This window comes from Narcine bancroftii, chromosome 14, assembly GCF_036971445.1.
Source record: "Narcine bancroftii isolate sNarBan1 chromosome 14, sNarBan1.hap1, whole genome shotgun sequence".
Lineage (NCBI taxonomy): Eukaryota > Metazoa > Chordata > Chondrichthyes > Torpediniformes > Narcinidae > Narcine > Narcine bancroftii.
The window spans coordinates 52,988,760-53,001,410 of NC_091482.1; the positions used below are offsets into that span (position 1 = coordinate 52,988,760).

The 12,651-nt window shown below is 39.1% G+C and overlaps 1 protein-coding gene across 8 annotated transcripts in view; it reads left to right on the forward strand.

Moving 5' to 3' along the window:
• Positions 1-12,651, forward strand: part of LOC138749301 (RNA polymerase II elongation factor ELL2) — an 81,244-nt gene that overhangs the window by 47,066 nt on the left and 21,527 nt on the right. For all 8 annotated transcript variants that reach the window (XR_011348549.1, XR_011348550.1, XM_069910517.1 and 5 more), the window contains exons 7-8: positions 7,916-8,030; positions 11,348-11,828. Coding sequence is in view for 6 of the 8 variants with exons in the window: in XM_069910517.1 (XP_069766618.1) it covers positions 7,916-8,030; positions 11,348-11,828 (596 nt within the window). In the remaining 2 variants the exon portion in view is untranslated. The remainder of the gene's footprint in view (positions 1-7,915; positions 8,031-11,347; positions 11,829-12,651) is intronic.

Below are 12,651 nucleotides of genomic sequence, written 5' to 3' on the forward strand. Positions count from 1 at the left end.
CTTCACTATATGACCAGGAAGTACATTGCCATTCCTTCCACATTGCTGAGTCTGAATCGTGGAATTCCCTACTTCGGAGAATTGTATAGCAATACAAATGAATTGCATCACATGGCAGCCCACCCCCACCACCAGGACATGAAAACTTCATCACGGCATCCTGGCAGCTTGAACAATAAATGTGATTAATACCTATATCCCAAAAAAACTAGTTAGAATTTTAGTTTTAAAGCAGGATCCTGTGATTTATATGAGGGTGTCAGGTAGAAAAGTAAGCGGCGAGAGGGATTGTCCTTGCTCAGATTACATGGTATTCAATATTTGGCATCAGCAAGGCCTCAGTAAGACCTCCATTCAGAACCTCATAATGAAGGCTAACATTTGCTTTCTCCACCTCCTGCATTTCTTTCTGCAGTGACTGATGCATTATGACACCCAGGTCTCCCCTTTCCCTAATTTATTTCTATTCATACAATATACTTTTCTATTATTGCCACAGTGATGGATAACCTCATATTTGTCTATATTATACTAAATTTACACATCGTCCAAGTCCCCCTCCAGCCTCTTGGAATCTTCCTGAAATCTCATACTGCCTCCCAACTTAATGCCATCTGCAAACAGAGATACAATTCCAATTATCTGAAATCGGATTCTCCAAAATCCTCGTTTATCCGAATTTAAAAAAAAAAAATTCAGATAAATGAGGGTATCCAAAACAAATCAGAAATCTTCATTTGTCAAATTTTTTTTCGGAACTGAACTGACCAGGGGCATTGAGCTCCAGCAGCAGTGGAGAACTCGGGCTCCCTGCTGTACCGGGGCTTCGGTGGGGAGGTGTCAGTGATCAGCGGTGGGAAGCATTTCTTTTTGGTGAGAATTAAATATTAATGTTTAAAAAGCCTTTTCTTGTTGTTTAAGGACTGTTACAAGTGATTTGCTGTTGCTACTGGGCCCAGTTCTACAAAACATATGTTTATCTGAAATAGGTCTGGTCCTGATCATCGGAGTTGTACTGTATTACATTCAATTTATTTGTATAGATCAGCACTTTACTGTATATTGTAAATACCTGGTGTCCCAGCACTCAACCTTTTGGTACTAGTAATTGCTTGTCAATCTGAAATGGACCCATTTATTATCGGTCTGTTTTCTGCCTGCCAACCAGTTAATTTCTCCATGTTAATATGCAGTGCATTTCTGATTATCTGAAAAGATTGGGACTGGACATCTTTTCGGGATATCTGATCTGTCGCCCAGTTTAAGCAGCAGAATACTTGTATCGGCCGTCGCCGATCCTGACACCTCCCGACTGCTGTTGCCAAACCTGCCCGGTTGTCCGATGTCCCTGCTCAGATCCCAACACCGCCGTCGCCAAACTTGCTCAAGCACCCAAGGTCTTTGCTCAGGTCCTGACACCTCCCCACTGCCGTCGCAGAACCTGCCCAGGAAACTCCAGTCCTGGCCTTGGCTGCCGACCCAAACCCTGACCCCCGTGGCCGACCCAGTGGAGCTCGTGACACCACGGCCGCCAACCTGAACACTGGCCCTGGCTGCCAACCCACCAGAACTTCCAACACCACGACCGCAAACTCTAATCCAGACCCCGACCACCTACTCACCGGGAGCTCCGGACACTGCGACAGCCGACTCCAGCATTGAGCCAGTCCACCTACCTGCAGACAATCCCAATGCTAATACCATTAATTCTCACCTGAGCCCTGACTGCTCTTGGGCTGGAGATTCCTGGGAGCCTGAGGTCCCTGCTCTGATCCCAGCCCAGTAGCATCAGCATAATACTTGTACAATATCAGCAGTTAAAACAACAACAAAGAACGAGGGAAGGGTTTTCAAGCACGAGAGCTCCATTGGATTCAAAATGATGCTAACAGTGTGACAGAGTCCCACTTGAGCAGGGCAGTTAAAAAATTCATGTCACTGCCGAACATTTTTGCAGATAACTGGTAATTTCGGAAAAGTGGCTTTTAGATAATCGGAAATATATTGCTTCACCTGCTATACCACGCTCCCTAATTAGGAATACCAATCTCTTGTGCAGGACATCATCAAATACTTTTGAACACCAACTGACTCACCGTTTTCCATTCTACTGGTTATATCCTCAAAAAATTCCAAGATCTCCCATGCCCACTTGAATTAATCCTGTCCCTGCTTTCCAAATGCACAATGCATCTTGTTCTTGCATCAACATTGTTATAATTTTCCCATTGTATTGTGCATGTGTGATGATGTCATCAACAATAATAGTTATTATTTACTTCATGACAGTAATTCCATCAGGTTTATGACCTACACATTTAAAAATAGCTGAATATTGTGAATGTGATTTATGGTGTGCTCATGGGATGTTATGCTTATAAAGTGAAAATCATTCCTTCTCATTTTTACTTTATTAAACCTAATTGCCAACAGAGCCTGGTACAAATTGTGGCTTCTGTGAATTGATGTGTGATCCAGTTGAGGCTGCTGACTAGGCTTGGTCACCAGCTCTGAGGCATGTCTGAGCTGCTCCATGCTCAGGAGGGAGTCTCCTTGTGAAACATGATAAATGACCTCCTCCAACCCCATATTCTCCCTCCCATATCTACTTTTCATGACTTCACCCTTCTTGCCCTAATTCCTCTGATAGTTTGAGACTGCCATTAAGAAGTGTTGCCCATACTGAGTCATTTCTCATGAGTGCACAGGGATGACGCTGTTCCAGCCAAGGTTGGGTTTCAATGTCTCTTCAAGTGATCAAGTCATAAGAATGATCACCTATAGTCTGGATATCCAAATTCATTTTAGTGGCTGTTCATATTAATCTGCAAACACATACCAAGCCGAAAGTGCTTGCCATCCAATTCCTAATTGCAGAACTACAAAATCACTTTGTTCATTTGAGTACATAACCAAAATATACCCTCCCAATCATTAGTCAAGGATTACCGGAGGCAATTTAAGCCAAATCTCCTTGATACATTTTGAAACATAAATTTGTGAAAAATTCGCTTTGGATTTTTTCCCCCATAAATTCTCAAGGAATTGACTTGATTATTGAGTTGCATCAGTCAAGCTGAGAAATCAAATGGATTATTATTTAATAATAAAATAATGCAACCAAAAATCAGGTGAGTTCAAATCGGTCTATATGAAGACTTCTGGCCCAGTCCTTAATAGAAATCGATTTGAATTGATCTGGACATTTAAAGATTTGAAAAATGTGTTTCTTTTTTAAAAAAGAAAATTCACAATAGTGGATTGATGTTTTCCAGACTGTTATCATTTATGTGGTAGCTTATATCCCTCTAATTAAAAATGCAGCAAGGTCTAGATTTAATTCATTAGGTATGAATTAGGTGAAGCAGTCTTGAGTACATGATCTTGAGTAATGTTTTTAGAACTAATTTCTTTTGGTAAAGGGTATAGAGATTTGCACTGGTGTTACTTTGTGGCCTTGGAAGTGTTATCTTTGGTTAGCAGAAAATGCGTGTATGTTGAGGATTATGACAAAGTTAGCAAAATAAAAGGTCTTGTAGCTAAGCTGCTATTTCCTGGTTTCATTGTGTTCTGTAGGAGTTTCCTCATCCTGGCCCATCCAATTTTGTCAGGATATATTTTGAATAAGGCACACCAACAAAACAGGCGATCAATTTCTGGGAGCCAAGACTAATGTGCAAATAACAGTACACCTGAGATAGTTACAGAAATGTACTGCGTGAATATGTGGGTTTGTTTGGTCCTTCAGCGTGAATATCTATTTTGTTTAGGTGACCACTTACAAATTATGAAACGTGAAATAGCTTGGATTTTCATCAGTGGTGAAATGGTATTATTAAAGATACATTGGAGATACTTTAAGAATTTTTGCAATTGAAATGTTGTCATATTTGACTTTCTAGCAGTATACAATACACTGGAGTATTGAGCTCTAAGTGAAGGTTACGTTTTTGGCATCAGCTGCATAATATTTTTGTATGTTTTGCACCCTGCATTTAAAGTACAGATTTAGAAAAATCAGAATCCATGCCAAAGTATGAGCCATTGAAGAAGTTAAGATACTTCACATGTTTTGTCTGCTTCGTGTTTTTGTAGATGAAAGGATTTTGTATCCGATCATCAAGCTCTGTGGTTGAATTGCAGTTTATAAATCTAAAGCCTGGGACTTTCCAGTAACTGTGGTGAGGATACTGCTCTGTTTACTGTAAAAGTACACTTTACCAGAAAATCTGCAAAGATTTAGACCAGTAAGACATTCCCACAGTAATTTGTTTTTGTCTGGATTTGTTGAGAGTATTTAAGACTCTTTATGTAAGACAGTCTGCCTCTTTTACCCATTGATTAGTCAATGGTCTATGTCAAAGAAATTGTGTAGATAACATCTAAAACTAGCATCTGTGCAAGAGTACGAGATGATATGCTATGCTCAGTGTGTACTTTCCCAAACTGTATGTTGATGACTACCAGACAATTAATTTTCAGACACAGAAACCAAAATGAACCATTCATATTTGTTAGAGCTTAACATATTTCATGTATTTCTGCAGTTATATTTGTTGTATGTTTTATTTTCTAAGAAATACTCCAAGAGGTATAAAATGTATCGAGTTATCATCATTTCTATTTACTATGATGGTAGAATTTTGTTTTCAACCAAGATAAAAATGCTTTGTTTAACTTTTAGCTTTGGCCTCTAGCAGTTTTTCCCTCTTCCCTAATTCTTAGTTTTAGTAACATTAATATTCAGTACATGTTGGTCAAGAATTTTCAAATATCTCAGCAAGCAAGACCTGTTTTGGCACTCTTGCATGTTTCAATTCATGTTTGGTTGAAGAATGATATGAACTCAATCTTAAAACAATGTGAGCAGGGCTTCACAATCTGTCTTTTGAGGCCGAGTTGCCATCTGTTACATAGGAACACCACGACAACGAGGTCTAAGGCATGAGTACTTTGTGGATCTGCAAATGATTAATGTAGCTATGGGGGTTGTTCAGCAGGCAACCAGGTTGCAGACTGGATCAAGCACAATTTGTCCCTAGGATTTTAAAATGGGTTGTAAGCATTTACGATTTCTCTGGACTGTTTTCACAAGTGATCTCATCTTTCTTTGCATTTTACTGCAGCTTCTAATTCATGCTATTTTAAACAAGCACACTAATTTTCAACACCATACCTAACCAAACAGCTTAAGATTCCATGAGACTCAACCTTCCTTCCAGATCTCATATAATGAACTTTAAATGTAGACATACATCACAGCAACAAGCCCTTCTGGCCCATGAGCCCGTGCTACCCAAATACCCCAATTAACCTGCATCCACTTAACATTTTGAAGGATGGGAGGAAACCCACACAGACAAGGGAAGAATGTACAAACACCTTACCAGCAACGCTGTAAAAGCATTGTGCTAACTGCTACCCTAACCATGCCGCCACTTGAATGCCTTTGAAAAATCCAAATAAACTATATGTGATTACTCATTCAAATTTTCACTTAACAGATCTGTTGCAGTGTCTGCTGTATTTACATACTATTTAACACTCTAACAGCTGCAGTTTTATGTTCTTTGAATACATCTGCTCTCTTCCATTCCAGTTCTTATGATACAAGCAAGATATCACTGTTCCTCCTCAAAACAGAAATATTGTATACTATTTGAAGTGGTCTTGTTAATGTTTAATTCTTTGAAATGGGTCTTAACTAGCTTTACCAGTGGTTTATAATATCAGCTCTATTTGTTGTAATCAAAAGTTGTGGTAAGCACAATACAGGAACCCTTGGGGGACAGTGTGTTCTAGATTTCGGAAAGCCAGATTTAAGCCCAGCCGAATTGTGCTGCTGTATCCACACCCACCCCCTTCCATTCGCACTGCCGTCTCTCCCCCCCCCCCCCCCCCCCCCCCCCCACCCTCACCCGCCCAACTCACATTGACGGTCTCTTCCCCCTCACCCGCCCAACTCGCGCTGCCGTCTCTGGCCCCTCAACCGCCCGACTCGCGCTGCCGTTCTCTCTCTCCGCCCCCCCCCCCCCCCCCACCAATCACCTGACTCACGCTGCCATCTCTCTCCCCACTTGCCAGTTTTTGGAGTTTTCCAGATTTTAGATGTCTGGATAAAGGATTGTGTACCTGTAATAGATTGCATAAAACACCACAGCTCAGAAACAGGCACTTCAGCCCATCTAATCCAGGCCAAACTATTATGCTACCTATTTCTGTTATCCTGCACTTGGACCATAGCCCTCCATACCCTTCTTGTCCAAATTTCTTATCCAAATTTCTTATCCAAATTTATCTTCAAATCAAATACACATCCTTCACTTCTGGTGACAGCTTGTTCCATGGTCCTACCACCCTCTAAGTGAAGAAATGCCCCCTAATGTTCTCCTTAAACATTTCACCCTTAACCCAAATCCTTTAGTTTTTGTCTCGCCCAACCTCAGTGCGAAAAGCTTGCTTGCATTTAACCTATCTATCCCCCTCATAATATTTGCATACCTCTATTAAGTCTCTCCTCACTCTCCGATGCTCCAGGAATAAAGTCTCAACCTAATCAATCTTTTCACGTAACTCAAATCCTCGTAAATTTTCTCTGTACTCTTTTAATCTTCCTTTAGGAAGGTGACATAAAATGCACACAATACTCCTTAATAGGCTTCACAACTTCAACCTAACATCCCAACTCCTGTACTCAATACTCTGACCTATGAAGACCAATATTGGACCAGATGCTGGTCAGTGGGACGAGGAGGGTGAGGATTTATTCCGGCATGGACTAGTAGGGCCAAACTGGCCTGTGCTGTATATGGTTATATGTCCTGGGGACCCTATCTAACCGTGACATGTTTCAAGGAATTATGTATCTGTATTACCAGATCCCTCTATTCAGCCTCACTCCACAGAGCCCTTTTACTGTGGAAGTCCTGCCCTGGTGTATCCTCCCAAAGTGCAACACCTCACACTTGTCCACAATAAATTCCATCTGCTATTTTGCAGCTCATTTTTCCAGTTGGTCTAGATCTCACTGTACACTTTGAAAGAGAATGTAGGTAGGTAAGTAAGTAAGTCAATGAATTTTCATGCAGAAAATTGTGAAGCAATATATTTTGGCAGAAAAAAAAAGTGGAGAAACAAGTGAGAGCACTTTGAAATACGATTCCTTTAATAGGGAATCAATAAGGATTCAATGGCCCAAAGATGACTGCCTGTGCCATAATAGTTCAATGATGCAGGAATTTATTTTTACTGTAGTCATTTGTGAAAACTATTGTGAAATATCTACTTCATATATTTTAAATCCGATGTTTTCAGACCCAATCTTGAAAGCTTTTCCTGAAACTGTCAAGTTTTCTTCCCTTTTACTTTTGAAGGGAATTGCTTAAATTGAAATGTCTGAAGGTATCGTTACCTGCATCACAACTTGACATCTTCATCTAAATCATTCACGTAAACTTTGAGCAGGGTATATCATACAAATAGCTTCCTCCCTGATTTGACAACATTGAAATCAATCGCAGGATTCTTGCCATGCTGCGGTTGACTTGGCAATAAAGGCAAATTATGTGAAGGTCATGACTTTTTACGTAGAATTTCAGAAATATGTATTTTCTAATCAAAATCACTTGATCTTTAAAAAAAATTGCATCTCTTACAGAAAGATTAAATATATATTTGCATTAAAAGCATGCTCTCATTCCAAATACCTGTAAACCTCTTTTCAAATGGTGAGGCTAATTTAGGATCATTTGTCTTGGAAATTGACCTCTTAAGCAGTGAAAATATTATTATGAATTTGCTCATATTTATGCTGTGTCAAATTCTATGCAATAGTCTGGTGCTCAACTGAACCTGAAAACAAATTCTGACAAGATATTAGCATTTTTGCTCATCTGCAACTAATGTCTCTTTATAGGAAACTTCAGCCATCACATTCTTGTCAGTCTAAGGATTTTCAACACAGTTCTTCATTCCAGAAGTCCCCAGGGAATACCTCACCACAGACCAGCCCTGTCAAGACTTCTTTGTTGGTAAGTAGTCAGATTTATGATTTTTTCTTAATGTCACCCCAATAATTTTATCTCTGCAAAAAAATAAAATAAATGTTCTGGATATTTGTATGGCTTGTCTAAGCTGCAGTAAAATGGTCCCTTGTTCATTTCCATATACAGTAAATAACGTGTGAAACTGCTAAGAACTAGAATGCCTTTGAAATTGCCAAAATGAACACGTGGATTTTTTGTGACTTTCACATTATGAGTGGAAGTGGAGTATGATGTACATATGCATTTAAGCTGGCATAGTAAATAAATTGAGTATGCATGGAAGAAATATTGATTGGAAGAAAATACATATTAGAAACTGGAGGTTTTTTTTATACAAATGAATAAGGTGTTCTTGTTGGTCAGGGTATGTCATTTTCTATATTTTGCCTTTTATAACATAATTTTTATCCTCTAAAAACATGGTAGATAATTGTACTTTTTGAGTTAAGTCATATTGCTGGATATAAAAATTAATGAAGACATTTTAAGATTTGCTGTAAAATTGAGCATTAGAATTATTTGTTGAATTTGACTGGGTTTACTACAGTAATGTAATTTTATTGCCTTTGTAATTGGTCGACAATTTTGAAGCTAGAAAAAATATCAAATGAATTTGTTATTAAATCTTGAGGATTTTACATGACTCATTAGACAGTCTAAAGGTTAAATTCAAAGTTCTATTATTATATTATATTATATTATAATATATGGCAAGCTCTCCACTGGCCACCGTGCCAGAGGTGCACCAAAGAAAAGGTACAAGGACTGCCTAAAGAAAGCTCTTGGTGCCTGCCACATTGACCACCGCCAGTGGGCTGATATCGCCTCAAACCGTGCATCTTGGCGCCTCACAGTTTGGCGGGCAGCAACCTCCTTTGAAGAAGACTGCAGAGCCCACCTCACTGACAAAAGGCAAAGGAGGAAAAACCCAACACCCAACCCCAACCAACCAATTTTTCCCTGCAACCGCTGCAACCGTGTCTGCCTGTCCCGCATCGGACTTGTCAGCCACAAACGAGCCTGCAGCTGACGTGGACATTTACCCCCTCCATAAATCTTCGTCCGCGAAGCCAAGCCAAAGAAAAAGAAAGATTATTAACATTAAATTCAATGTACAAGCCACCATGTGTTTACTGATTATGAAATCAGGTTAAAAGTTTAAAATCAGTGCAAAGTACGGTTTTATTTTAAATGCTCTTGCTTTCCACATCATTCTTCTTCCATTTCAACTCACTTGAATTCCTCCTTCCACATAACACTTCCCTTCGAATTATGCGCCCTTTTAATCATTCCCCTTCTTTCTCTTTCCATATTTTCATTCCTCCATTCTTTCTTTCCTGTTTCTTTTCCCACTGCCCTCTCACGAAGCCCTTTTCCTTGCCCTGCTGCTTCCCCTATTTTGTTGAACCAGGCAGCACAGAAGCAGACCTTTCAGACCACCTCATCCACTTCCATGAAGCAAATCCCATTTCAATACCTCAGGCCTGTCTTCCCTTCATGCCTTCCCTATCCAAGTACCTGTCTAAATGTGTAATGGACAGGTACTTAGATATCTTTGTTAATGTCCAGCTAACCATTTTTACCTTTATCCCCCATTTCTCCTTTAAGTTTCTGTACTGTCATGTTAAACCTGTGCCCTCTAGTTCTACACTCCTCTGCTCTTGGAAAAAGATATAATCTATGCCCCTCATAATTTTATAGATTATTATGTTCATCCCTCAGCCTTCTGTGTTCAAGTGAGAATAAACCCAGCCTATTAAAACTCTCTCTTCTACAGTCTTTCTATCACTATCTCATGTTGTGACCAGAACTGTCAACAGTGGTCCAAATGCCATCTAACCAATGTTTTGTACAACTTCAACATGACAGCCCAACTTTTGCACTAACTGCTTGGCCTATATAGGGAAACATTACCCTATCCACCTGTGCCTCCACTTCCAGAGAGCTCAGATCCCAATGTCCATCTACATTTTCAACCCTCTTAAAGTTCCTCTGTATACCCTACCTGAAGTTGATTTCTGAAAATACTTTATCTAGTACTTGTCTGGATGAAATTCTATCTGCCACCAATCTACCCAGCTTTCCAGCAGATCTTTGACCCTCTGTGTCCTGGGATAACCTTTTTCACTCAGGCTTTACCAAATTTTTTCATCGTCTGCAAATCTTCCTATTTTCTACCTTCTCTCCATTGACTCACCCTTTTCCCTTTACCTCCCTGAGCCCTTCCTCTCTATCCTCATATTGAAGTCTTTTTTTTCTGCCAGGATCATTTCCAAATACCATTATCATAAATTTCTTCAACATTTTGCGTTCAGAGATCTAAATTCAACTTCAGATCAGTGAATTATGTTTCAGCTGCTTGTCTTGGAAATTATAACCATTCATGTGATTCCCTGAACTATTTTTGAAGTTTTGGTTAGCCTCAAACTTTAAATCAAAATTACCTATGTGTTCAACACTGTTTATCTGATTGCCTATTAATAATTGTAAAAATTAAATCTAGAATCCAAAAATTGGTGGTTATACAGGTCGAGTACCCCTTATCCAAAATACATGGGATCAGAAGTGATTCAGACTTTAGATTTTTTTTAATTTTTATTTTGGAATAATGTGTGTAGGGTAACTAAGCAGCTCAGTAGCATCACCAGAATCCCTGTATCAGCTGATAAACATCAACGGCAAACATCGGCAGGCTTTCAGCCTTCACCTACGATGCTGTGTTTTGATTAAAAGGTTACAGGGCACAATAATGTTGCTGGTCATGTTACACTCAAACATGGCAGTTTAGTTGGAGATTACTTTCAGATTCCACATGAAAACGTTTTGTATTTAACAAAATAAAACTTGATTTCTGCTTACAAAAGAAAATAAATGCAGTATCAAATCCTCGAAATTCTGCTGGATCTCTTTTAAATGTTTCCTCCAGGCCTCATCACAGTGAGATGTGCATTAGATGTGTCAGTGACAGTGGTCAGTAACAAATTGGCAAGAACAGAGCATTGGAGCCACACGTGGGCAAGTGAGGTCAAATGTGGAATTTTTCATTTGTAGCATCATGTTGGCGCTCAAAAAATTTCAGATTTTGGATTTTTGGGTAAAGGGTATTCAACCTGCAATTTATTAAAATCCCTTCCAACATACTTTCAAAGTAAAAATGTTGCAGGGATTTTGGAGAAATTTGACCAAGTGGCCTAATATATGAATTGTGACCATTATATTCAATGTTTTTAAAAATACATTGAAGCTCCTGAAGTTTAGGTGTCTGTTATAAAGCTTTCCTTTAAAATGTACCTTTGTTGCAGAAACGGTCAGTGCCTTCAGAATGGACAGATTCACACAGAAACAAGAGAAATAAAGTATTACATTCCAGGAGTAATCAGCTGGTTATTTTGAATGGTCATCTTCCTCACTCAACATGCTCCACTGCCACATCAAATTCCTGTGTAGCTGTTAAAACGGAGTTCCAGAAAACCCATGCTTCACTGCATGAGAGTCGGAATGAATTTAAAAACTGCAAAGACACTACACAAATTCACCTAAGCAAAAGTGATAAAGGCAATTTTGATGTTTCTGGGAATTCTCGGAAGCAAATTGGACAAATGAGTTCAGAACAGACAGCTAGCCCTCTTCTGAAGGGTATGGAACTTTGTGCTGGTCACTTTAAAAAAAAGTGGAAAAAACACAAAGAAAAGGAGAGGGAGCACATGAAACCAGAAGCAAGAAAGTGGTTAAAAGAGAGTACAGCACAAAAGGATGAAAAATCTCATGAAGAAAATCTTAAAGGTAACGAAGACTCGCATTGAAATTTCTCTTCAATAGTTTGTATCTAAAGTCTAGCCATGGAAGTAAATCCTTGAACTCTAAATGACTTGTCACTAATAGTCAGGAAATCTTGTCATTCTTATGTAATGCAGGCTATCCCCAGATATATAAACACGTGTATACAGATGAGTTCCCATAATATTAAATTCAACAGACATGCAAATATTCATTCTCATGAACATCAGAACCAGTTTCCTCCCTTTCCCTCTCCTTTTATCGATTGTGCTTATATTTTAACTGTTTTGATGTTATTCGTTACTATACTATGGAGGCATGGTTGCAATATCACATGATATTTCTATATTTCCAACTTATGAACAAATCAACCAAAGTGAAATCCTCTTGTTACCTGAGGACAGCCTGTAATACTTTTAAGAGATGATTTTTAAAACTTGTGCTTCAACTTCAAATGAACATAGTTTAAGCCTTGAGATGTAGCTTTGTTTTCTCCCTGATCCATTTTAGTTATTATTTGTAATATCTGGTAATGGACATATTGCTTCGTAGTGCTGGTGAACTGATCTGGAAGATGGATTTTGTTTTTAAAATTAGACAACCGGGGCACGTAAAGGGATGCAAATTAAGGTGAGATGTAAATCAGCTGGAAACTAGTGGATTGACAGATAAGGTATGGCGGCTGAGTGGCTGCCTTCTCTTCCAGGGTTACTGGAGTCACAGAGTCCCACAGCTAGATATGAGGCACATAATACATTACTGCCTTGTGATGGTGTAAAATGTACAAAACCACTTAATTTCAACATTGTGTACCATGAAGAATTCAGGC